Source organism: Salmo salar, chromosome ssa03, assembly GCF_905237065.1.
Source record: "Salmo salar chromosome ssa03, Ssal_v3.1, whole genome shotgun sequence".
Classification (NCBI taxonomy): domain Eukaryota; kingdom Metazoa; phylum Chordata; class Actinopteri; order Salmoniformes; family Salmonidae; genus Salmo; species Salmo salar.
The window spans coordinates 39592993-39620596 of NC_059444.1; the positions used below are offsets into that span (position 1 = coordinate 39592993).

Below are 27604 nucleotides of genomic sequence, written 5' to 3' on the forward strand. Positions count from 1 at the left end.
CTCATATCCCTTTGTAATGGCTCCCAGTCCCTACCCTCAGTTACGGGCACTAATCAAAATGTCACTTAAAAGTCACTACCCAGACTGGAAATCCCGCCAAACACTTTTTTTTAAATTAAAGTTCCCACTCTTTCCCTCCAGGCGCTGAATACAATCTCCACCTCCCTCCCTTTACTCTCTAGATGGCACTTCTCTCTCTTACATACACACACACATTTATACAGTTACACACACTTACATGCTTTGTCTTCCGTTCCCTGCTCTCCTCTCTTGTTCTCGCTCACTTTCTTGTCCCCCCCCATATTTCTCTGTTTAATAACTCGCTGTTGTCTTGTAAAGGCTGTTTGTTAGATTCCTCCCAGACTCTCTCTTATAGAGACATGATTTATTTTTGTTACCATCAGACCTGTAAGTAATTAGTGTGAACAAAGCGGTGTACCTGGTCTGTCTGTCTGGGTCTGTCTGGGTCTGTCTGTGCCTGGCCCGGCTCCACAGGGGGCAAAAAGGGGCTCAGTTTTTGTTTTGTGTCCCTAATTATGAAATTTTGCAAAAAAGTTCAAATGATTAACAGATTAGAGCAAAATCTGTATCTCCGCGGCACTGTGTCAGTACAATGGACAGAGTGCACTGTGGTGTGTGTAGGGGGACTATGGTAAGCCACTGAGGTGGTTAGGTATGTCTCCATTGGATTTCCTTAAAGTGGGAAAAAACGGTTATCTGTGGTAGGCTAAGAAAATAATGTGATACGCCTAGCCTGTAATATTTATGATTTATGAGAGTGGTGTCAAGTTTACCTTTGAAGCTGCTTCTATCAACTCTGCCCCACCACTACAGAGTTTAGCTTCTTAGCTAGCTGTAAAAAGAGTAATATAGTGTTATTAGCCTTAGCCTATTTAGCTCATTTGAACCAGCTAATCTGCCACTGCCATGATGGATATCAGAAATGGAGAGCGATGAGCAGCAACAGCATCAAACTGCTGAGCTCCAGCTAGCACCTCGTGCAGAGGCTAGCCACCCTTCCACAAGCGCCACCCGGATAATGGCTCCACAACCCCTCCACCTCCGGCTGTTGCTGGCGATCTTGGAACAGAGGACCCAGCCCAGGTTAGCATAGAATCATACCCTAGCTGCAGGATTTCTGTCCAAAAAGTTTAATTTAATAGCAACTGGTTCGTAGGAAGAGAGTGGCTGGAATACTCGATTACTGCAGATCTGTCATTTTTTTTCCCCCATGTAGAAAGTTCTGTGTTGGGTCCAATGCTAACGCAGACAAGGCCTTCACCCAAGCTGGGTATTCTAACTTGAAGCATGCTATTGATTGTACCAAAGGATTCGGTAGGCACGCATCAAGCAAAGGGCATTTGAAATGCACTGCACTGTGGGGGAAAAAAACAAGTTCGTAGTGCTATGGGAACATCAGTTTTAACACTTGTTAATGATGGGCAGCTGGAGAGAAATCACATGTGTTTGTTGGCAATTGTGGACATCATTGAGTTCCTTGTTTCAAACCAGTAATCACTGATGGGGATATTGGACTCGATAGAGTCAGGGAGGGGGGGTTCTGTCTATAATGGATTATACTCTCCGAAAAGACAAGGAACTTGCCAAGGTGTTTAGCACCTCGTAGGGCTCATGAGTGGGGCGTCCACAGCTACATGCATAAACTCATTTTCCACTTTGACAAACGTGTTCAGTCAGCACAGAAGAAGCATGCTACACCAAAGGAAATCTCAACTAATCCAATTGGTATTTGAGGTGGACCTTACAAGAAAATTTCAGGGAGAATGGAATGATTGATTACTCAGGAAGTTCCTCAGAGCATCAAGGAGGCAGCAACTCTTCTGAAAAGGTAAGAAACAATCTAGCTGGTTTGGTTTTGATCAGAATCTTGGTGGTATAGCCAGTGGTGTCATTTCAAAAAAAGAATCTAGGGTATGGAATGGCAGAATTACTTTCTTAGCCTGCATAGGTTTTCAACGGCCTTGCTTTAATGTGTAGGGTGCTGTCCATGGTGCTGATAGAGTGCAGCGGAGGGAGGGGAAGAGCCAGCCTGTGCCAATCTATTACTTGGTCAAAAGCACTCAATGGTGTTGGCATTTGAACTTTTATGTTTCTTGTGGTATAGCGTGATACTGTATAAGCATAATTCAATATAATTCCAATGCAAGAACCCAAATGACGCCCCTGGGTATAGCTACATATCGGTATGTTTCATCATAGAAATACATACATTCCATTATGGTTTTCTTAGTAGCCTATTGGTTTTCATGGTTGTAGATGGAACTGTATGTTTTGGAAACGTGTTTATGGTAGGCTAGCATTGCATAATTGATTACGTGGGTCGAATTTGATCCGCAGAAGTGTATTGTGCCATATCACAACCCGATGCTGTATTCATTAGCGGCTTGGCTATCCATGTTTGAAGTGGGCCTCTTAGGCCTATTTGTTTGGCAAGACGGCTGTGCATGGCTGCATCTCGCTGTAGTAGGCTGTAGGCTATGTTTTGGTTATTTGGATATCCATTTGTCTTTTGTTTACTGCGTTTGGTTGCTGTTAGTGTAACTAGCCTAAATATAGATTGTCATGCCTTTATCCATCTGATATTTAGTTTACTAGGACTACTACTTGGTACCTCTGTTTTGTTCTGTTAGAATACCGACAACTGCGACTGAATGAATGCTAAGGCAAGCTGCTATTCAGTATTTGTTTTGCATGCATTAATAACTAGGCTACTAGTTTCAGCATTTAGTTTGCATTATTTTGGTAAGGCAGCTGTGTGGGCGGCTGCATTCACATAGGGTAATTCACCTATTATAAACAGCCTATCTATCTTTTAGCCTATATTCATCGCCAAAACTGCCTTGTTTAGTGTGTAGGGCCCTGTCCATTGACTGATACAGCGCAGCGGAAATAGGCTACAGATTTCACACCAACCTGCCACTTCAAAAGCACTCAATTAATGGTTTCAGAGTCTCTGCATTTGAACTTTGTTTATTGTGGTATAGTGTGATATAAGAAGAATGAAATATATATTCCAATGCAAGAACCCCCCAAAATTGTGCCCCCTCACCGATTTCAATTGCCCCCTTAGTCACTTTATCCTTGGGCCAGGTTTGATGTGTATTAACAAAGCTGTGTGTGCGTGTGCGATTAATCTTTACAATCACAATCACACAGCACATTTTGATGTCCAACTCTGGGCTGTTTATGCCACTGTTCAATCTAGTTTCTCCTCATCCCGTCCTTCACCCCTCTTCCCCTCCGTCTCTTCTTCCACTCTGTTTATTCCTGTCCTCCTGACACACACACAAGCGTTTCTCTCTCCTCACCATTCTCTCTCTGCTGTCTTTCCTCCTTTGTATTCTCTCCTCTGTACTTTCATTTCCTTTTGTTCTCTGTCTCTCTCTGTCTCTCTCTGTCTCTCTCTCTCTCTAGTGAGATCAACAGGCTGGACCTGGGGCTGACGGTGGAGGTGTGGAATAAAGGGTTAATATGGGACACCATGGTGGGAACCGTGTGGATCCCCCTGCACAGCATCCGCCAATCAAACGTGGTACACTACACCCCCCCAATACTCATACTAGCATACTACTTAGTAAGCTACTATGTGAACATGTCTCCCTAAGCCAGGGCAAAGCAACTCCTTGGGATAATGAAGTATACCAGCCATGGAATTAGAATTAGTGTAATGAAAAATCAGAATGACTCACTGAATGAGTCCCAACAGAAAGATCCAGGGACAGACATGTTCCCAGATCTGTTTGTGCTGTTTTACGAACTCTTTGTGACAATGGCCGTAGAAGAGTTGGTAAGACTGCACGAACAGATCTGGGACCTGACTAATGTTTGTATGCAGTATAACAATTGGGATCTAAATAACAAACTAACAATGATAATGAACGGTATATCAGGTCTCTGCATTCTATTTCTGTGTAGGAGAGTCCGGGGGACTGGCTGACCCTGGACTCCCAGGCCATCATGGCGGACAACGATATCTGTGGAACCAAAGACCCCACCTTACACCAGGTGCTGCTGGACACACGCTTTGAACTGCCTCTGGGTGAGTAAGAGAGGGAACCAATGAAAGAATTAACAAACTAACGAACAGACAGATGGATGGATGAACAAATGAACAAAGAAATGAATGAATAAATGAACAGATGAACAATTTAATGAATTAAGTAATGAATATACTTAATTGACCCCCATTTATACCCCAAAAACGACTTGAAATTCAGTAATTTCCACATTCACAGTCATGCCACAGAAGCATCTTACAGTAAACATAATCACACCTAAACTGGCATTCTGATCTTTAACTGGGTTAGGGTCTGTTTCCCAAATACATAAAGATTATTTACAGCACTAAAGCCCACTTGTAGGCAATGAATGAACAATAATCAAAAGATGTACTTAATTTTGGGGGGAAACTCACCCTTAACCAGTTTTATTAGATTCCATGTGTCCCCATAGAAACATACTTATCTGTGTCGCTAGACTGGCTGCTTGTGTCAACTTCAGGCTGTGGTCTCCAAGCATTGATTAGGTGTCATTTTACACTGCCTCCCATCCCCTGGTCAATACTGGTAAACTAACCCTGTCTGTCTGTCTGACTGTCTGACTGAGCACCAGTCAAGTAGGGTTCTGGCTGAAAAGTCACAATCAATGTCTTTGGCAAGAATAGTTTTGAGGGGAATGGGTGTGATAGGCTAACCACTAATAGCTATCCAAGTGAAAGCTTAATGGTGTGGTGTGTGTGTGTGTGTGTGTGTGTGTGTGTGTGTGTGTGTGTGGATATACAGCTGATATATATCTTAGAGGCATTACAGATGCGTCGCGAGGGTACAAGCCTGTGTGTGTGTGCCGGTCAGCTGTGTGATTATAATTTTTTTAAATGGTGGGGCTCTTGTTTTCAGATATCCCTGAGGAGGAGGCACGCTATTGGGCCAAAAAACTGGAGCAACTCAACGCCATGAGAGATCAGGATGTAAGCTGTTGTCGCACACATTTATGGATCACCCTCTATTATACAGTCGACTGAGTTTTCCCACTATGTATTTTCCCTTTATTGAGACAGATTTAAAATGACAGAGGGGGATAAAGGGAGGTGGGACAAATGGCTTGAAGATTTGGAACGAGGTGTGAGAGGAGTACATGTGGTTAGAGTTGGGAAGCGTTACTGGTACACCTCGGGCTTTGCACAGTAGTATGACTTATGTGTGTATGTATTTCAGATAACTAACCAGTGCCCATACCAAGAAGACCAGGAGCGACCACTTCCTGTCCCAGGGACACAGTGCTGTGAGTAATCCACCAATCACTGGGCTTGTCTGATAGACAGGTGTTAGTGATTAACCAAGGAGAGTCAACTAATCAATGTCATCCTGTCAGTTCAGTGCGAGGTATTTGGATTACACTAGTGTGTCTTTGTGTGTGTGTTGTGTGTTTGTTTGCATGTCTGTGTGTGTATCCACATTGATGAAGTGAAACATCAATATGAGTATTAGTTATGTAGAGGCACTGGATGCGGAGTTTCTGGTGGTGTCAAAGTCTACTGGGCGTGGTGACACAGCTCTCAGGGGTGGGAGGGGGAGGCAGGCAGACACTGGGCTCTGCTTGTCTGCCCATGACTCATCTTAGACAAGTCCCACTGAGTCTTCCTACGCCGTGCACACACACAGAGAGCTCAGCAAACTAGCCTCCATGTTGGCACCAAAATATTCCATAACAATGCATGGCACTCTTTAGCCAAAAGTTCCTTTGCAGCACACCATACAATAACAGTAGTAAGACAGTGTAAACCGAGCATCCCCAATAGGCGGCCTGTAATTTGTTCACCTACAATTTGTTCACCAAGAAAAGCTGAAATTGATTTTAATTTAGGCAATCTGTTCCCAAGTATTCCCACGCATAAATACAGTTGCGTATGTGATCGTATCCCAATGTAATCAAGGTTACAAATTATTCTGTTTTTGTCAAATACTATATCTGTTTGTGATTCTTGCTGTCAATTTGCAGTGTACAAATTATTTATAACTATGTTCCGGCCCCACGACCATCTGCTGAAGGAAAAATCAGCCCACAGCTGAATGTAATTGGGGACCTATGGTGTAAACAGTTCAATTAAAGTGTTCTGAAAGCCATGAAATTATCATTATAAGGGCACAAGGCGAGACCCAGAATCAGACACGGGAGGCAGATGGTTTGAGTCTTTGATATTTATTATAATCCAAGGGGTAGGCAAGAGAGGGGTTGTGGACAGGCAAAAGAGAAAAACCAGGTCAGAGTCCAGGAGGTACAGAGTGGCAGGCAGGCTCGAGGTCAGGGCAGGCAGAATAGTCAGGCAGGTGGGTTCAGAGTCCAGACAGGCAAGGGTCACAACCGGGAGGACTAGCAAAACAGAGAGAAGGAAAAAGCAGGAGAACGGAAAAAAACCACGCTGGTTGACTTGACCAACTGACAACAGACAAGCAGGGAACACAGGAATAAGTACCCAGGGACTAATGAGGAAAACAGGTGACACCTGGAGGTGGGTGGAGACAATCATATTCCTAATGTTTCATAATTAAGACAGAATCCTTCTCAAAACGTTCTGTTTCTTTGTAGGTAACTGGAGTCTGTGGGGAGACCAACAAAGTGAGTACCCTTAAAGGGAAATTTCACAATTTTTCTACTTCATATTCATCATCTACAGCACAACACCAACATCAATATATGTGAAAATGGCGCATCAACCAATTAGTTGGAAATGCCTACTCACAATTGGTCATAATCACACGATGCACAATGATGTCATTGGAAACGCGTATCTTCCTCTATCTTTTTTTACTACAAAACAAAAACGCACCATTTTCACATACAGTGAATTAGGAAAGTATTCCGACCTCTTCCTTTTTTTCACATTTTGTTACTTTACAGCCTTATTCTAAAATTGATTAAATAAAAAAAAAATTCTCATCAATCTACACACAATAACCCATAATGACAAAGCGAAAACAGGTTTTTAGAAATGTTTGCAAATTTGTAAAACCTTCAAAACAGAAATACCTTATTTACATAAGTATTCAGACCCTTTGCTATGAGACTTGAAATTGAGCTCCAGTGCATCCCGTTTCCATTGATCATCCTTGTCATGTTTCTACAACTTGATTGGAGTCCACGTGTGGTGAATTAAATTGATTGGACATGATTTGGAAAGGCACACACACCTGTCTATATAATATTCCACAGTTGACAGTGCAAAACCAAGCCATGAGGTCGAAGGAATCGTCCGTAGAGCTCCGAGACAGGATTGTGCCCAGGCACCGATCTGGGGAAGGGTACCAGATCTGTGCAGTATTGAAGGTCCCCAAGAAGACAGTGGCCTCCATCATTATTAAATGGGAGAATTTTGGACCGGGGGAGAAGGGCCTTGGTCAGGGAGGTGACCAAGAACCCGATGGTCAGCTCCAGTGTTCCTCTGTGAAGGTGAGAGAAACTTCCAGAAAAACAACCATCTCTGCAGCACTCCACCAATCAAGCCTTTATGGTAGAGTGGCTAGACGGAAACCATTCCTCAGTAAAAGGTACATGACCGCCTGCTTGGAGTTTGCCAAAAGGCACCTAAAGGACTCTGACCATGAGAAACAAGATTCTCTGGTCTGATGAAACCAAGATTGAAAACTAGCCTGAATGCCAAATGTCACGTCTGGAGGAAACCTGGCACCATCCCTACGGTGAAGCATGGTGGTGGCAGCATCATGCTGTGGGGATGTTTTTCAGTGACAGGGACTGGGAGACTAGTAAGGATTGAGGGAAAGATGAATGGAGCGAAGTACAGATAGATCCTTGATGAAAATCTGCTCCAGAGCACTCAGGACCTCAGACTGGGGCGAAGGTTCACCTTCCAACAGGACAACGTCCCTAAGCACACAGTGAAGACAACGCAGGAGTGGCTTCGGGACAAGTCTCTGAATGTCCTTGAGTGCCACATGGGATTATGAAGAAATTATGAAAGAGAACTGGTATCCTGATTACATATACTGTAACTAAAATACCATATTGCAAAACTCCTCCAGAATAACCTCCAACCCACTGTCTTGTGTGCGAAAAGCTCAGTATGCCTCTTCTGTTTACACAGGAAAATTAAGAATTAAAAACACCGATGGCACTCTCGGTGACCTGGAGAGATGAGCTCTATAGGAGTTCTATGGTTGGAGTTAAGATGGTCCACATTAGCTGGGTTAGCCCCTGTGCTGAGTGGGCACTGTGAATGAGTGGTTTCTGCAAGTCATGCTTCTGCAGCATTTTAAAAAGGTATTCCTCTGTGGTAAAATAAAGTATTGAAGTTCTCTTTTCAATCTTCGGTCCACTTAAGTGTCAATGGTTCTTTAAAGCTGGGTTCACACAGACTATGTGGCATAATTGAGACTCATTTCAACAGACCGACATCTTTGATGTTAAATATGGACCTTCTTGATGTCTGGGTGTGTGACACGAGCCCTGATGATATGGTTCTCACAGAGACCTGGCTCAATGGTTAGATCATGGATAAGGACCTTGAAATAACTGATTACAACATTTTCAGGTGTGATAGACTGAAAAAAGAGGAAGGGGTAGCTATATATGTGAAATTAACACAGAATATTTGTCTTGACTTTAACCTGACTCAACTCATTTCCAAACCCACCTGGATTATTGCACAAATTGCAAAATTCATATGATATTATACGAATTGCTAAATGTGTAACATGTCACATGAAAAGGATGAAGTAGTACACAATTGGAGGACATAGTACACAAAAAACGGGGACCACTTTTTTTGCTCGTGAGCACCACTTTCAAAACTCCAGGCTGAAATGATACAAAAGTTTGAGAGTGCATCATTAATGTAAGACACCTATCAAATTCTTTACTGATTGATCCAGGGATTTTTCTGCCATTGTAATTCTTTGGAGTTGGTCAGCTAAGCATTTTTTCGGGTTGTCTAAGTCCAAACAATGTAAAAAATATATATATATAATTTTGGGATGAAAAAAACGCTTTCAGTGTAAACTTAAACGACTAAAACCAGATACAAAGTACAGTTGAAGTCGGAAGTTTACGTACACCTTTGCCAAATACATTTAAACTCTGTTTTTCAAAATTCCTGACATTTAATCCTAGTAAAAATTCCCTGTCTTAGGTCAGTTAGGATCACCACTTTATTTTAAGAATGTGAAATGTCAGAATAATAGTAGAGAGTATGAATGATTGATTTATTTCAGCTTTTATTTTTTTTCATCACATTCCCAGTGGGTCAGAAGTTTACATACACTCAATTAGTATTTGGTAGCATTGCCTTTAAATTGTTTAACTTGGGTCAAATGTTTCGGGTAGCCTTCCACAAGCTTCCCACAATAAGTCGGGTGAATTTTGGCCCATTCCTCCTCACAGAGCTGGTGTAACTGAGTCAGGTTTGTAGGCCTCCTTGCTTGCACACTCATTTTCAGTGCTGCCCACAAATGTTCTATAGGATTGAGGTCAGGGCTTTGTGATCCACTCCAATACCTTGACTTTGTTGTCCTTAAGCCATTTTGCCACAAATTTGGAAGTATGCTTGGGGTCATTGTCCATTTGGAAGACCCATTTGCGACCAAGCTTTAAATTCCTGACTGATGTCTTGAGATGTTGCTTCGATATATCCACATCCACCTCATGATGCCATCTATTTTGTGAAGTGCACTAGTCCCTCCTGCAGCAAAGCATCCCCACAACACGATGCTGCCACCCCCGTGCTTCACGGTTGGGATGGTGTTCTTCGGCTTGCAAGCATCCCCCTTTTTCCTCCAAACATAATGATGGTCATTATGGCCAAACAGTTCTATTTTTGTTTCATCAGACCAGAGGACATTTCTCCACAAAGTACGATCTTTGTCCCCATGTGCAGTTGCAAATCGTAGTCTTGCTTTTTTATGGAGGTTTTGGAGCAGTGGCTTCTTCCTTGCTGAGCGGACTTTCAGGTTATTTTGATATAGGACTTGTGGATATACATACTTTTGTACCTGTTTCCTCCAGCATCTTCACATGGTCCTTTGCTGCTGTTCTGGGATTGATTTGCACTTTTCGCACCAAAAGTACGTTAATCTCTAGGAGACAGAACGCGTCTCCTTCCTGAGCGGTATGACGGCTGCGTGGTTCCATGGTGTTTATACTTGCGTACTATTGTTTGTACAGATGAACGTGGTACCTTCAGGCGTTTGGACATTGCTCCCAAGGATGAACCAGACTTGTGGAGGTCTACCATTTTTTTCTGAGGTCTTAGCTGATTTCTTTTGATTTTCCCATGATGTCAAGCAAAGAGGCACTATGTTTGAAGGTAGGCCTTGAAATACATCCACAGGTACACCTCCAATTGACTCAAATGATGTCAACTATCAGAAGCTTCTAAAGCCAAGACATCATTTTCTGAAATTTTCCAGGCTGTTTAAAGGCACAGTCAACTTAGTGTAAACTTCTGACCCACTGGAATTGAGATACAGTGAAATAATCTGTCTGTAAACAATTGTTGGAAAAATTACTTGTCATGCGCAAAGTAGATGTCCTAACCGACTTGCCAAAACAAACTATAGTTATCAAGAAATTTGTGGTGAGGTTGGAAAAACTAGTTTTAATGACTCCAACATAAGTGTATGTAAACTTCAACTGTATGTAATATAATCTTTGAGAATTAACAATCATCAAAATAAAACAGTCAGGGAGAATTGAAATTCCCAAAACATTGAATTTAGCAGTATTGCTTTTGTTATTATATTTGCGCAAAATAACACAGCATTAGCCATGGCAAAATGTCATAGAAAAAGTTAAACATTTTCTCTCAGCTCCATGGCAAAATGTGTAGAATAATAGGACATTTCTTTAAAACTGCAAAAGTTTCTCTCAGCTCCATGGAGAAATTTGTAGAATTGCAGGAAATTGGCTTTAAAATGCAACAACAAAAATTCTCAACAATTTAGCCATCTGGACAGGCCAACCATGGCCATTGCCTAAACCCCTTTTTGATCCAGAAAAAACCCTGTGATCTTATTCTGAGAAACTGCACAAGTACTTGTCAAATGGTGTCACTCACCATTCACCAATCACTCACCTATTGCCTGTATTAGAGATACAAAGCAGGAAAAATACTGATCCTTGTGTAATTATGAAAATACATTTGAAAATTGTCTCTCCCCAAGGGTAAAGTATTGCTCTGAGCTTTCCTTTGTCAGTTGCATACCTGACCCTGAATTAACCTTGGAAGTCTTCTCATTTATCTTTGTCTCTCTGGCGGATAGACATGCCCCCTTTAAATGTCTTGGAGTTAAAAAAGGAAGAAATCCTTTGTTCTCTTCAAAGCTTTCTGACCTCATTATAATGAGAAATCTGGCCTGGGCTAGAAAAACTGACTATCTGATTGTCAGCTTCTCAGGCAAATGAGAAATAAATGCACTTCCTCAATTAAGAAAGCGAAGTCGAGCTACTTTCTAAATTATATTTCAGACTCTGCTAATGATCCAGCTACATTTTGGGAAATAGTTAATGCACTGAACCGTGGAAACTCCACCAATTTCCTGCCGAATCAAGTTCTGTCTGGCACTGGCATCATTACTGAACAAAGTTAGATAAGTGATACATTTAATTAGCATTTTATCTCTGCAGGCTTCTTATTTGAAAAAATGTAGTGGTTTAACTGACCCTTTTAGTTAGTTTAGTTTAGTCAGACCACTGTCTTCCCCTCTCCCAACCATTAGTTGGCTTCATGGAAACCCTGTCAACCCTACAATAATTTCATACATTTTCTGTTTTTGATGTACTAAATGCCTTGCTAAATTTCATGTAAAAAAAAAAAGAAATCCATTGGGGATGATTCGCTTGACAACTTCATAGTGCAGCTTTCTGCTCCTCTTATTGCGGAATCATTGACACATTTTTTTACTTGATGATTGTCTCTGGTGCTATCCATAAGGTCTGGAAAGTGGCCCATGTTCTCCCCCTTTACAAAGGTGGTGACCCTTAATAATTATTGCCCTATTTGTAAACTTTCTTGCCTAGCTAACATGTTTGAATTCTTGATACAGTATTTCTTAACTTCCAAATCTATTCTAAATGTACATCAGGGGAACTTCAGTCCAGGGCATAGTACCATCACAGCAGCATCGCTGGTTTTACATGATGTCGTAAATTGTTTGGCTAGGAAGAAACACTGTGCTGCTGTATTCATTGACTTGTCTAAAGCGTTCAAAACTGTCATCCACTCTTTACTAATTCAAAGGTTGTCTGAAATTGGCCTGGATCAGGCGTCATGTAACGGTTTAAACACTACCTGACCATCAGGACACTGTGTATTTTTTGATGGGGTTAAGTCAAGTTTCCTTGATATTACGGGTATATTTTAGGTCCTGTACCTGTATGTAGATGACACTGTTGTGCCAAGGTTGCCCGGGCTTTGTCGGAGCTGCAATCTGCCTTTGTTGCTTTGCACATGTTTGCCAATTTACTTAAAAATATGAGGTTTTACGTATATGTACATTGTATGGTGCCCACATTGATCCTGTCCCCTCTTATAAATATCTGCGCATCTGGATTGATGAAAAGTTATCTTTTTAAAACCATATGGATGAGCAGTTGAGAATAAAAATAGGCTTCTTCTCTAGAACTAGATCATGCCTATCCCTGAACAGCCGAAATCAGGTAATTCAGTCAACTTTCCTGCCAGTGCTAGACTACGGTGACACAATATACATGAATGCAGCTGCCACTACACTGAAACCATTAGATGCAGTTTACCACAGCCAACTCCGCTTTATTACGGGCCACAGGTTCAGTACACATTATCGCATCCTAAATCAGAAAGTAGGCTGGCCCTGTTAAGTCTCTCTATTTTTGTTTATAAACATTTTTACATTTTAGTCATTTAGCAGACGATCTTATCCAGAGCAACTTACAGTAGTGAATGCATACAGTTCATACATTTCATTTCATGCATTTGTTTTTGTACTGGCCCCCCGTGGGAATCGAACCCACAACCCTGGCGTTGCACACCATGCTCTACCAACTGAGCCACAGGGAAGGCAAAGCCCTCTTGCATAAACTTCCGACATGCCTTCATTGTTAAATTACAGACATATGAGTCATCAGAACACAGGGATGGCTAACTCTAGAGATCCCGTTGATCTCTACGGAATTAGGTAAATCCGCATTGTTTCTTTTGCGCCCCGTGTATGGAATGATCTGCAGAGCTCTCTGCACCTTGATGCTCTTACCTCTAGGCCAGTTCAAGTTGTTGATGGAGAACATCCATCTTCAGGAATGTCATTGCTTAAATTTCTTGTAAATATTGCATGTTTTTTATTACTTTGTTTTTGTAAATGTTGTATAATTTATATACATGCACGGCTCCCTTGCAAAAGAGGCCTTGGTCTAAATGGGATTTCCCCGTTAAAATAAAGGTTACATAAATTCAGACAAAATCTGAACCAGTCCAAATGAGCTGAGTTTAGACTGTCTGTGTGAGCGACAGTCCCGTATATCCACAATGTAAATGTAGCTTTAGTCTCACCCATTCTCTCCTATACCCACTCTCTCAAGAGGGACAGCTTCACTTTCACTTTCAGGTCTAAGTTAGTCCCTGATTAGAGTGAGAGAAGAGAAAGATTCAGTGTTGCAGACCTCCACACTGTTCATTGACCAGTTATTCTCATAAGTCTGGTTCCGCTCAAGGTTTCTTCCTGCCCCAAGGGAGTTGTCCCTCCCTCCCTTGTCACTGTTCCTCTAGGATAACCAGGGCCCTGATTTTAATTGAATAATAATTGATTGAACGTGTTCCCCCTCCCCTCCAGATGAGGACCCAGACAGTGCTGTGGATGACAGAGACAGTGACTATCGCAGTGAGACCAGTAACGGCATCCCTCCTCCTTACTACACCACGTCCCAGCCCAATGCCTCCGTCCACCAGTACCCCATCAGAGACCAGCAGAACCGCCCCTCCTCCTACCCCCCCTCTAACAGCTGTGACTCCCTCGACTACCATCAGAGGGCCATCAGGTGTGTGCTGTCCTACTCCCCTCTATTTGTTTGCTGCCTGATCTCCTGTTCCAGCTCAGTGCCTGCCTTGCAGGCCTGTTCCCCTCAGGCTGAGGAAAAGACTCACTCCCCTGCCTGGGTTCCATGACTTGTTTCCCTGACTGAGTTCCCTGGCCTGTCTCTCTCTCGCTGTTTCTTCATGCATTATTCAACATACAATCTCATGGTCAATTGTGTGTGTGTGTGTGTGTGTGTGTGTGTGTGTGTGTGTGTGTGTGTGTGTGTGTGTGTCCAAAATGTGGCTTGCCTTCTACTTTCCTAAACTAAATACTGTGTACTAATCGTACTGCATACTATTTACAACGTACTGTTTAGTACAAACGTATGCAGTAAGCAACAAATATCAACATACTACTCCATACTGAGAAGGCGAAATGAGTATGACATCGTGGCATTTAAAGCATACACATAATATAGTTCACGAAAGTTTAACTTCATCCAGTTAGCATAATAACATCATTCACATTGTTTCCTATTCTACGGGTATAGTGGGAATGAATACAAACGAATCATCATCACCATAGCATATTTTTTCTTCTCCTCTTTCCTATTAGCCATGTGAGGAATGGCATTCACCTATTTACCTTATAGCCTATAAGCACGGAACAATAATATACATTCCTCAGGCTTGCTGTTTAACCTATGGGTTCACTTTTGCAATTATCACATTCCTCCCTCTCAACCAATGGGTGTACATCTTTGGATGTATTTATATGTCAACTTACCCTCGTTCTCTCAATTGCTGTTTTCGTCAACCATCCACCTCCCCACCAGCTATAATAACTTTAGGACCCGTCATTTTGGGGGGTTTGATGTAAACACACCAGCCAGCTGGTCTGCGCATGCTCTGAGGACGCGGCTAGGGATGCCGTCTGGGCCAGCAGCCTTGCGAGGGTTTACACATTTAAATGTCTTACTCACGTCAGCCGCAGAGAAGGAGAGGGGGGGCCCGCAGTCCTTGTTAGCGGGCTGTGTCGGTGGCACTGTATTATCCTCAAAGCGGGCAAAGAAGGTGTTTTAGTTTGTCTGGAAGCAAGACGTCGGTGTCCGTGACGTGGCTGGTTTTCTTTTTGTAGTCCGTAATTGCCTGTAGACCCTGCCACATACGTCTCGTGTCTGAGCCGTTGAATTGCGACTCCACTTTGTCCCTATACCAACATTTTGCTTGTTTGATTGCCTTGCGGAGGGAATAACTACACTGTTTATATTCGGCCATATTCCCAGTCCTCTTTCAATGGTTAAATGCGGTGGTTCGCGCTTTCAGTTTTGCGCGAAAGCCGCCATCCATCCATGGTTTTTTGTTAGGGTAGGTTTTAATCGTCACGGTGGGTACAATATCTCCAATGCACTTCCTTATTAACTCACTCACCGAGTCAGCGTAAAGATCAAGGTTATTGTCTGAGGCTGCCCAGAACATTTCCCAGTGCACGTGATCAAAACAATCTTGAAGCATGGATTCCAATTGGTCAGACTAGCGTTGAATGGTTCTAGTCATGGGTACATCCTGTTTGAGTTTCTGCCTATAGGACGGTAGGAGCAAGATGGAGTTGTGGTCGGATTTTCCGCATCGCGGAAGTTAGAGTAGCAGTGGTCCAGTGTATTGCCTACACGAGGTGTGTTGTGTTCATTGTCCTGTTGAAAAACAGATGGTAGTTCCCACTAAGCACAAACCAGATGGGATGGCGTATCGCTGCAGAATGCTGTGGTAGCCATGCTGGTTAAGTATGCCTTGAATTCTAAATAAATCACAGTGTCACCAGCAAAGAACCCCCACACCATCGCACCACCTCCACGCTTCACGGTGGGAACCATACATGCGGAGATCATCCGTTCACCTACTCTGTGTTTCACAAAGACACGGCGGTTGGAATCAAAAATCTCAAATTTGGACTCATCAGACCAAAGGACAGATTTCTAATCCTTTCTAATCCTGTCCGTTGCTCGTGTTTCTTGGCGCAAGCAAGTCTCTTCTTTTTATTGGTGTCCTTTTAGTAGTGGTTTCTTTGCAGCAATTCAACCATGAAGGCCTGAGTCAAATAGTCTCCTCTGAACAGTTGATGTTGAGATGTCTGAACTTGAACTCTGTGAAGCATTTATATGGGCTGCAATTTCTGAGGCAGGTAACTCTAATGAACATTTCCTCTGCAGCAGAGGTAACTCTGGGTCTTCCTTTCTTGTGGTGGTCCTCATGAGAGCCAGTTTCATCATAACGCTTGATGGTTTTTGCGACTGCACTTGAAGAAACTATCAAAGTTCTTGAAATTTTCCGGATTGACTGACCTTCATGTCTTAAAGTAATGATGGAGTGTCGTTTCTCTTTTGCTTATTTGAGCTGTTCTTGCCATAATATGGACTTGGTCTTTTACCAAATAGGGGTGGATACTTTGAAGAATCTCAAATATAAAGTATATTTTGATTTGTTTAACACTTTTTTGGCCACTACTGATTCCATATGTGTTATTTCATAGTTTTGATGTCTTCACTGTTATTCTACAATAGTAAAAATAAAGATAAACTCTTGAATGAGTAGGTGTGTCCAAACATTTGACTGGTACTTTACATTGAACAACAGAGCAGCTTTTCGGTATGTTTGGTTATTTCTGTATAACAACAACTCGACGACCAAGTTGGCTATTTTACAGTGGAGGTCAATTGGAAAGAATGTTTGTTTTCCCCAAATTTTGGGAGAGGAGAATTCCTTATTTTTACGTGAATATTGACTCATGAGTATAGGGCTACCTGCCATCACATCTGGCTCCAAGTATCTTCCCTCGGAGACGAGACCATTCCCTAAACTATTTAATAAAATGTCATATTGCATTCCGTCTTTGTTGTTCATTCAGTCAAGCCTATATTGGATTGAACTATAAAACATTCTATTTTCGGATACCCAAAAAGCCTACTATTTAGAATGCAAGTATGGGTATTCGGACATGGCCAGTGAGTGTTTGAGTGTGTCTGTATCCTTTCCTTTACCTTTCTCTCTTCTATGCTCACCCTCTCTCTTGCACCTTCTCCCTCTCTCAATTCAATTCAAGGGACTTTATTGGCATGGGAAACATGTGTTAACATTGCCAAAGCAAGTGAGGTAGATAATATACAAAGTGAAATCAACAATAAAACTTAACAGTAAACATTACACATTCAGAAGTTTCAAAAGAATAAAGACATTGCAAATGTCATATTATGTATATATACAGTGTTGTAACAATGTACAAATGGTTAAAGTACACAAAGGAAAATAAATAAGCATAAATATGGGTTGTATTTACAATGGTGTTTGTTCTTCACTGGTTACCATTTTCTTGTGGCAACAGGTCACAAATCTTGCTGCTGTGATGGCACACTGTGGAATTTCACCCAGTAGATATGGGAGTTTAGCAAAATTGGGTTTTCGAATTCTTTGTGGATCTGTGTAATCTGAGGGAAATATGTGTCTCTAATATGGTCATACATTGGGCAGGAGGTTAGGAAGTGCAGCTCAGTTTCCACCTCATTTTGTGGGCAGTGTGCACATAGCTTGTCTTCTCTTGAGAGCCATGTCTGCCTACGGCGGCGTTTCTCAATAGCAAGGCTATGCTCACTGAGTAGTCAAAGCTTTCCTTAAGTTTGGGTCAGTCACAGTGGTCAGGTATTCTGCCACTGTGTGCTCTCTTTTTAGGGCCAAATAGCATCCTAGTTTGCTTTGTTTTTTTGTTAATTCTTTCCAATGTGTCAAGTAATTTATCTTTTTGTTTTCTCATGATTTGCTTGGGTCTAATTGTGCTGCTGTCCTGGGGCTCTGTGGGCTGTGTTTGTGTTTGTGAACAGAGCCCCAGGACCAGCTTGCTTAGGGAACTCTTCTCCAGGTTCATCTCTCTGTAGGTGATGGCTTTGTTATGGAAGGTTTGGGAATCGCTTCCTTTTAGGTGGTTGTAGAATTGAACGTCTCTTTTCTGGATTTTGATAATTAGAGGGTATCGACCTAATTCTGCTCTGCATGCATTATTTGGTGTTGTACACAAATGATATTTTTGCAGAATTCTGCATGCAGAGTCTCAATTTGGTGTTTGTCCCATTTTGTGAAATCTTGGTTGGTGAGCGGACCCCAGACCTCACAACCGTAAAGGGCAATGGGTTCTGTGACTGATTCAAGTATTTTTAGCCAGATCCTAATTGGTATGTTGAATTTTATGTTTCTTTTGATGGCATAGAATGCCCTTCTTGCCTTGTCTCTCAGATCGTTCACAGCTTTGTGGAAGTTACCTGTGGCGCTGAGGTTTAGGCCAAGGTATGTATGGTTTTTTGTGTGCTCTAGGGCAACGGTGTCTAGATGGAATTTGTATTTGTGGTCCTGGCGACTGGACCTTTTTTGGAACACCATTATTTTGGTCTTACTGAGATTTACTGTCAGAGCCCAGGTCTGGCAGAATCTGTGCAGAATATCTAGGTGCTGCTGTAGGCCCTCCTTGGTTGGTGACAGAAGCACCAGATCATCAGCAATCAGTAGACATTTGACTTCAGATCCTAGTAGGGTGAGTCCGGGTGCTGCAGACTTTTCTAGTGCCCGCACCAATTCGTTGATATATATGTTGAAGAGGGTGGGGCTTAAGCTGCATCCCTGTCTCACCCCACGGCCCTGTGGGAAGAAATGTGTGTTTTTTGCCTTTTTTAACCGCACACTTGTTGTTTGTGTACATGGATTTTATAATGTCGTATGTTTTACCCCCAACACCACTTTCCATCAATTTGTATAGCAGACCCTCGTGCCAAATTGAGTCGAAGGCTTTTTTGAAATCAACAAAGCATGAGAAGACTTTGCCTTTGTTTTGGTTTGTTGGTTTGTTTGTTTGTCAATTAGGGTGTGCAGGATGAATACATGGTCTGTTGTACGGTAATTTGGTAAAAAGCCAATTTGACATTTGCTCAGTGCATTGTTTTCACTGAGGAAATGTACGAGTCTGCTGTTAATGATAATGCAGAGGATTTTCCCAAGGTTGCTGTTGACGCATATCCCACGGTAGTTATTGGGGTCAAATTGTCTCCACTTTTGTGGATTGGGGTGATCAGTCCTTGGTTCCATATATTGGGAAAGGTGCCAGAGCTAAGGATGATGTTAAAGAGTTTTAGTATAGCCAATTGGAATTTGTTGTCTGTATATTTGATCATTTCATTAAGGATACCATCAACACCATATGCCTTTTTGGGTTGGAGGGTTTTTATTTTGTCCTGTAGCTCATTCAAGGTAATTGGAGAATCCAGTGGGTTCTGGTAGTCATTAATAGTTGATTCTAAGATTTGTATTTGATCATGTATATGTTTTTACTCTTTGTTATAGAGCCAAAAAGATTGGAGAAGTGGTTTACCCATACATCTCAATTTTCGATAGATAATTCTTCGTGTTGTTTATTTAGTGTTTTCCAATTTTCCCAGAAGTGGTTAGTCTATGGATTCTTCAATTACATTGAGCTGATTTCTGACGTGCTTGCTGTTCCTTCTTTTTCCGTAGTGTATTTCTGTATTGTTTTAGTGATTCACCGTAGTGACGGCGTAGACTCAGGTTTTCCGGGTCTCTATGTTTTTGGTTGGACAGGTTTCTCAATTTCTTTTTTAGATTTTTGCATTCTTCATCAAACCATTTGTCATTGTTGTTCGTTTTCTATTTGAGATTTTTAGATTAGATAGGGAAGCTGAGAGGTCAAATATACTGTTAAGATTTTCTACTGCCAAGTTTACACCTTCACTATGAATTTGTTGTTGCCTAATTTGTTTTTTGGTAGGTTTCCAAACTGCATTCCTTCCATCTATAGCATGTCTTAATGTTACTCAGTTCCTTTGGCTTTGATGCCTCATGATTGAGTATTGCTCTGTTCAAGTAGACTGTGATTTTGCTGTGGTCTGATAGGGGTGTCAGTGGGCTGACTGTGAACGCTCTGAGAGACTCTGGGTTGAGGTCAGTGATAAAGTAGTCTACAGTACTACTGCCAAGAGATGCGCTATAGGTGTACAGTGGGGGGGGAAGTATTTGATCCCCTGCTGATTTTGTACGTTTGCCCACTTACAAAGAAATTATCAGTCTATAATTTTAATGGTAGGTTTATTTGAACAGTGAGAGACAGAATAACAACAAAAGAATCCAGAAAAACGCATGTCAAAAATGTTATAAAATTATTTGCATTTTAATGAGGGAAATAAGTATTTGACCCCTCTGCAAAACATGACTTAGTACTTGGTGGCAAAACCCTTGTTGGCAATCACAGAGGTCAGACGTTTCTTGTAGTTGACCACCAGGTTTGCACACATCTCAGGAGGGATTTTGTCCCACTCCTCTTTGCAGATCTTCTCCAAGTGATTAAGGTTTTGAGGCTGACGTTTGGCAACTCGAACCTTCAGCTCCCTCCACAGATTTTCTATGGGATTAAGGTCTGGAGACTGGCTAGGCCACTCCAGGACCTTAATGTGCTTCTTCTTGAGCCACTCCTTTGTTACCTTGGCCGTGAGTGTTGGGTCATTGTCATGCTGGAATACCCATCCACGACCCATTTTCAATGCCCTGGCTGAGGGAAGCATGTTCTCACCCAAGATTTAACGGTACATGGCCCCGTCCATCGTCCCTTTGATGCGGTGAAGTTGTCCTGTCCCCTTAGCAGAAAAACACCCCCAAAGCATAATGTTTCCACCTCCATGTTTGACGGTGGAGATGGTGTTCTTGGGGTCATAGGCAGCATTCCTCCTCCCCCAAACACGGCGAGTTGAGTTGATGCCAAAGAGCTCCATTTTGGTCTCATCTGACCACAGCACTTTCACCAATTGTCCTCTGAATCATTCAGATGTTCATTGGCAAACTTCAGACGGGCATGTATATGTATTCTTGAGCAGGGGGACCTTGCGGGCACTGCAGGATTTCAGTCCTTCACTGCGTAGTGTGTTACCAATTGTTTTCTTTGTGACTATGGTCCCAGCTGCCTTGAGATCATTGACAAGATCCTCCCGTGTAGATCTGGGCTGATTCCTCACCGTTCTCATGATCATTGCAACCCCTCAAGGTGAGATCTTGCATGGAGCCCCAGGCCGAGGGATATTGACAGTTATTTTGTGTTTCTTCCATTTGCGAATAATCGCACCAAATGTTGTCACCTTCTCACCAAGCTGCTTGGCGATGGTCTTATTGCCCATTCCAGCCTTGTGTAGGTCTACAATCTTGTCCCTGACATCCTTGGAGAGCTCTTTGGTCTTGGCCATGGTGGAGAGTTTGGAATCTGATTGATTGATTGCTTCTGTGGACAGGTGTCTTTTTTACAGGTAACAAGCTGTGGTTAGAAGCACTCCCTTTAAGAGTGTGCTCCTAATCTCAGCTCGTTACCTGTATAAAAGACACCTGGGAGCCAGAAATCTTTCTGATTGAGAGGGGGTCAAATACTTATTTCCCTCATTAAAATGCAAATCAATTTATAACATTTTTGACATGCGTTTTTCTGGATATTTTTGTTGTTATTCTGTCTCTCACTGTTCAAATAAACCTACCATTAAAATTATAGACTGATCCTTTCTTTATCAGTGGGCAAATGTACAAAATCAGCAATGGATCAAATACTTCTTTCCCCCACTGTACCTACCATCTCCTCGAAGCCTACCATTGACTATGTACATACCCAGCGTGCGACAGAGCTGCAGGAGTTGTGACCCGTTTTTGTTGGTTATGTTGTCATAGTTGTGCCTAGGGGGGCATAAGGGGGAGGGAATGCTGTCACCTGCAGGCAGGTGTTTGTCCCCTTGTGTGCTGAGGGTGCCAGGTTCTTGTCCGGTTCTGGCATTTAGGTCACCACAGACTAGTACATGTCCCTGGGCCTGGAAATGATTGATTTCCCCCTCCAGGATGGAGAAGCTGTCTTCATTAAAGTATGGGGATTCTAGTGGGGGGATATAGGTAGCACACAGGAGGACGTTTTTCTCTGTGAAGATAATTTCCTTTTGAATTTCTAGCCAATTGTAAAATGTTCCTGTTTTGATTAATTTAATGGAGTGAGTTAGGTCTGCTCTATACCAAATTAGCATACCCCCTGAGTCCCTTCCCTGTTTCACACCTGGTAGTTTGGTGGATGGGACTACCAGCTCTCTGTAACCTAGAGGGCAACCAGTGGGTCCGTCTCCTCTATACCAGGTTTCTTGCAGGATGACAATGTCTGTATTACCGATTTCTTTGGTGAAGTCCAGGTTCCTGCTCTTTAGGCCAAAGGCAGATGCCCTCAGGCCTTGGATATTCCAGGATGCGATAGTGAAGGCTTTGTGTTCCATAAAGTGTCCAATGTTGTTGGTCGTGTGGTTTGGCCTCAGGCCAGTAAGTGTGAGCAGAGCCTGCTGAGCATCTGGTACATGCCATTGGCTTGGGCTAGTGTAAGAGTGGGGGTTGGGCCTGTTTGCCCGCTCACTGCCTGGGCGTATGTATGACTTCCATGTTGAGGCCCTGTTTGCGGGGGTGGGGGGCATGGGGTGGGCAGGACGGGCATAGGTCTGATCTGAGGGGGCCTAAATGGGGTGTGGGCATGGTTGACTTGGGGGGATGTTGATTGGTTGGGGTGAGGTGTGATAGCTTAATTTATCATGGAGTATACTGTAAATACTCTTGTTTGTTCCCTGTGAGGATGCTTGTTCTTTGTAAATTGTCAGCTTTCTGGAGGCCCCTCACTTTCCTGTTCTACTCTAATTCTTTCTTTCTCTCTCTCTCTATTCCCCGTATTTATCTCTCTGTCTGATACTGCTGTCGCAATTAACTCTCATTGATTAAGCATCAGTTTTACCTTCACGGTCAGGTGTTATAGCAGAGCGTTTTACTATTGCTCAGGGATGCTCTGGACATGGTGTACCTCAGGAAAGTCTCTCTGTCCCTCCATGTTGGTTACTGCTTCTTCTTCTTTTTTCCTTCCTTCCCTCTTCCGTGTTCCTCCACCCTGTCTCTCATCCTCTCTCCACATTCTCACTTTATCTTCCTTTCCCTGTCTTGCTCCCCCTTCCTCTCCAGTCCGATGGGAAGCTATGCATCGTCGGCAGAGTTGAGTCACTGCAGCAGCCAGCTGAGTGAGGAGGAGTACGGCCCGGAATACAGAGAGAGAGACCCTTATGATGAGAATGACTCCTACCACTCCTGCCACTCCTCTGTCAGCTACAGCAAAGGTTCTCCTGACTGGGACCCCGATGAGACCCAGGGGGCGTACAGTGACGAGGGGGGCTACAGTAAGGACGGGGGCGAGGAGGGGGCCATCTATGAGGAGGATGACGGGGGTCTGTATGAGGAAGAGGTGGCGTATGAAGGAGAGGAGGGGCACATATATGACGATGAGGATTACCTTCTGGATGGGACCCACAGTGAGGATATAGAGGTCCCCTACACCCCTACCCCCACCAGCACGGCACCCCCCACACTGGACGTCCCAGGTGCTTCTAGACCGCCCCTGCAGAAACAGCCCTCTCTGCATCAACAGCCCTCTCTGCATCAACAGCAGGCGCCACCCAGCCAACCGCCCAGCCATGCCCCAAATCAGGCCCACCCTCCGGGCATGGCTCCAGGAGGACAACCCCCGGGACAGCCACCCACCCAGGCCCCTCAAGCCCAGTCTCATCCCCAGCCAGCCCCTGCTCCAGCCCAGTCCTTCTTCTCCATGGCCAAACCCTTCTCAGCAGCAGTAACAGGCCTGGCCTCCTCTTTCCTGTCTTCTGGAGTCCCTACTGCCCAACCTGCTCAGGCTCACCCCCCAGCTTCACAACCCCAGCCCCAGTCTGCCTCCTCCATCTCCCCATCTCACCCCGCCACTGCCTCCCCTCCCCCCCATGGGCCCCAGTCCACAACCACTGGCCCCCCCTCTCAGCTGACCCCCTCCACTGCCTCTCCCTCTCAGGCCCAGCCCCTTGCCCCTACAACCACCCAATCAGAGGGCCCTGATGCCGAACCCCCCCTGCCGGAGGACCAACTCCTCCTAGAGGAAGACAAATCCCTTCCCCAAACAATTAGGACCCCCACCCCGACAGAGGAGGAGCACCACATGGAAGATGAGGACCAGCGGTATGACGAGACTCACCCCCCCACCCCCGTAGAGGAGGAGGAGCCCATCCCAGAGAGGTAAACCCCCATCTCAAATCCTTTTCTGTTTTCCATACGCAGAAGGGGCTTTGTTTATTGGGCCACCATATTGGGTGGACTGTGAAAAAGCACATAGAGGTGCGTCAAATATGGCCCCCTATTCCCTTCCAGTGCACTACTTTTGACCAGGGACCTTTTGACGAAGTGTCTTGATGAACCCCCTTAAAAACACATTTTTAAAAAAACATGCCTTTCCTGAAATAACACTTGCACTTGTCTTTTCCTACTAGCACTGACTGCTGATAGATGCTTTGTTGAGGACAAAATGTACTTACTCTGACTGTGATATGTGGTTGTCTCACCTAACTACACTACATAACTATAAGTATGTGGAACCCTGCTCGTCAAACATGTAATTCCAAAATCATAGGTGTTAATATGGAGTTGGTCCCCCCTTTGCTGCTATAACAGCCTCTACTCTTCTGGGAAGGCTTTCCACTAGATGTTGGAACATTGCTGCAGGGTTTGCTTCCATTCAGCTACGAGAGTATTAGAGTATTAGTACTGATGTTCGGTGATTAGGCCTGGCTCGCAGTCGGCATTCCAATTCATCCCAAAGGTGTTCGATGGGGTTGAGGTCAGGGCTCTGTGCAGGCCAGTCATGTTCTTCCACACCGATCTTGAAAAACTATTTATGTATGGACCTCGCTTTGTGCACGAGGGCATTGTCATGCTGAAACAGGAAGGGCCTTCCCCAAACTGTTGCCACAAAGTTGGAAGCATAGAATCGTCAAGAATGTCATTGTATGCTGCAGCGTTAAGATTTCCCTTCACTGGAACCATGAAAAACAGCCCCAGACCATTATTCCTCCTCCACCAAACTTTACAGTTGGCACTATGCATTCGGGCAGGTAGCGTTCTCCTGATATCCGCCAAAACCAGATTCGTCCGTCGGACTGCCAGATGATGAAGCGTGATTAATCACTCCACTGTTCCAGAATCCAATGGTGGCGGGCGTGACACCACTCCAGCCAACGCTTGGCATTGCGCATGGTGATCTTGTGTGCGGCTGATTGGCCATGGAAACCCATTTCATGAAGCTCCCGACAAACAGTTATTGTGCAGACGTTGCTCCCATTGGCAGTTTGGAACTTGGTAGTGAGTGTTGCACCCAAGGACAGATGATTTTTACACCCTACGCGCTACAGCACTCGGCGTTTCCGTTCTGTGAGCTTGTGTGGTATCCACTTCGCGGCTGAACCGTTGTTGCTCCTCTGACGTTTCCCTTCACAAAAACAGCACTTACAATTGAGTGGGGCAGCTCTATCAGTGCAGAAATGTGACGAACTGACTTGTTGGATAGGTGGCATCCTATGATGATGCCACATTGAAAGTCACTGAGCTCTTCAGTAAGGCTCTGCCAATGTTTGTCTATGGAGATTGCTTGGCTGTGTGCTCGATTTTTATACACCTGTCAACGACGGTGTGGCTGAAAGAGCCAAATCCACTAACTTTATGGGATGTCCACGTACTTTTGTGTATATATAGTGTACCTTAAGATGAATGCACGAACTGTAAGTCGCTCTGGATAAGAGCATCTGCTAAATGACTAAAATGTACAAATGTTCAAAAGTAATGCACTATATAGGGACAAGGGGGCAATTTCGGCCCCAGATATAGAGTTGTTCTCAGACCTGCTCTTATCCTTGTAGTCCTCCTGTTGATGAGGAGCCCAAGGAGCCGGTGGACCCGTCCGTAAGGGCTAGGGAGAACTGGCGACGAATCATCGACAAGGTCCAACAGCAGCTTCGAGAGGTAAGGTATCACACTCAAACCTTGTTCACATGTCCCAGTCCTATACTACTGGCCCAATCCCTGTGTACTACTGTCCCTACGCCTGATCCAGCCCCAGTCATATCCACATCCCTAAGCCTAACCTCAACTTCAACCCCAGCCCTATCGCCGATCCTCTTGTCCTATCCCCCAGCCCCAGCTCCTAACCCTTGCCTAACATGCCAGCCCTAAATTCAGCCCCGGTCCTATCTAGTCTACCAACCCACTCCTACCAGCCTTGTTTCCAGCCCCAGTCCCATCCAAAGTGCTTCATCCAGGTGTGGAGAAGAAGAGAGGGGACAGTAGCAGAAACATTCTAAAGGTCTCTAAGTACTTTCTGCACAGCTTTCAAAAATGAATGTGATATGCATTATTTAATCCAAAAGCTAGAGTGAATGGGTTCCTGAGAGTATTTTGAAAGTACATTTAGACACCAGTGCAGACCTAATGTGTCTCACAGCATACAATCAATATTTTAAATGATCTGAAAATACATTTTCTATAGATGGTGGTGCACATTTTCCCTTAGTATGGAGAAGAACTCACTCAACTCTCTTTCAGTCTCACGCAACTGCTAAAACATTGTTTTGATTTATCAATTTTCTCACATTTATTCACATATCATTTTGCTAATCATTCTGTTTTAATTGAATGAATAAACACTTGCTTTGATGTTTTATGTGGGTTTTGTCACTTTGCTTTTTTTCCCCCTTTTTCATTTGTCCCTACTACTTTGTTTTCTTTCCAGTTTCATGTCATTGCCATAGCGATACTCGCATGCACTCTGGTCGGCCATGATTGGAGCAGATTGACAGGTGGGTACAATGATTGGTTGCGCAAGAGAATGGTGGACTTGTTGGCCAATGATTTTCCGTTAATGTCCTGCGGTGGACACATTTTCACTTCAATCTTCAATTTCACTTCATAACAACTATGCTGTATTGTCTTGTACAATGTTTAATTTGTTTGAATTTCATGGTTTGAATACTCTGCACATTCATTATTATGATTTTATAACTGTAACAATCTCCAAGCTCGTAGGCGTTAACTACAGTCAGGTGAACTTGGCAAGAAACTTTTCCATCAATACGCTTACAAAATCAATCAATAACATTTTACTTTTTTATACCTGTTTATGTTTTTATGCAGTTGGAATTAATTTTCCTTTCAGTATTTATTCATTATATTTTTTCTTCAAGTCTATGTGTTTAAGAAGGGCCTGTGCAGATTCAATCTGGCTTTCAATAAAACCAGACAAACAGCGTTAGGATGTGGGAGGCAGAATCCCAAGGTTGAATGAGTAACAAGTCTCTCTTTCTCTCTGGTATTTCTCTGACCCTGAGCTGGAGGATGGGAGTCTGAATGTGTGACGAGGGCCGTAGCTAGCGCGAGATAGAAGTACATTTGATTGATGTGACAGTCTGTTCAGTTAATGCTACAGTCTGGAACTGGTAGATCTGTGTTTTGACTTTTGAATTAGTGATATATAGCCATTGATCCTTGAAGAATATATCTGGGGGGTTTTCTTCAGAATCATAGACTGTCGCTTTAATAATACATATAGATCTATGGCAGAGCTGCTCAATTCCAGGCCTTGAGGGACAAAGAAAGGCTGGTTTTCTTTTCTCCTTTGTGGTT

At 43.5% G+C, this 27604-nt stretch overlaps 1 protein-coding gene across 2 annotated transcripts in view; it reads left to right on the plus strand.

Moving 5' to 3' along the window:
* Nucleotides 1-27604, plus strand: part of LOC106600004 (protein unc-13 homolog A) — a 94869-nt gene that overhangs the window by 35919 nt on the left and 31346 nt on the right. For both annotated transcript variants that reach the window (XM_014191341.2, XM_045714842.1), the window contains exons 4-11: nucleotides 3436-3553; nucleotides 3937-4060; nucleotides 4917-4987; nucleotides 5235-5301; nucleotides 6607-6636; nucleotides 13836-14040; nucleotides 23078-24172; nucleotides 25846-25948. In XM_014191341.2, coding sequence (XP_014046816.2) covers nucleotides 3436-3553; nucleotides 3937-4060; nucleotides 4917-4987; nucleotides 5235-5301; nucleotides 6607-6636; nucleotides 13836-14040; nucleotides 23078-24172; nucleotides 25846-25948 — 1813 coding nt within the window. The remainder of the gene's footprint in view (nucleotides 1-3435; nucleotides 3554-3936; nucleotides 4061-4916; nucleotides 4988-5234; nucleotides 5302-6606; nucleotides 6637-13835; nucleotides 14041-23077; nucleotides 24173-25845; nucleotides 25949-27604) is intronic.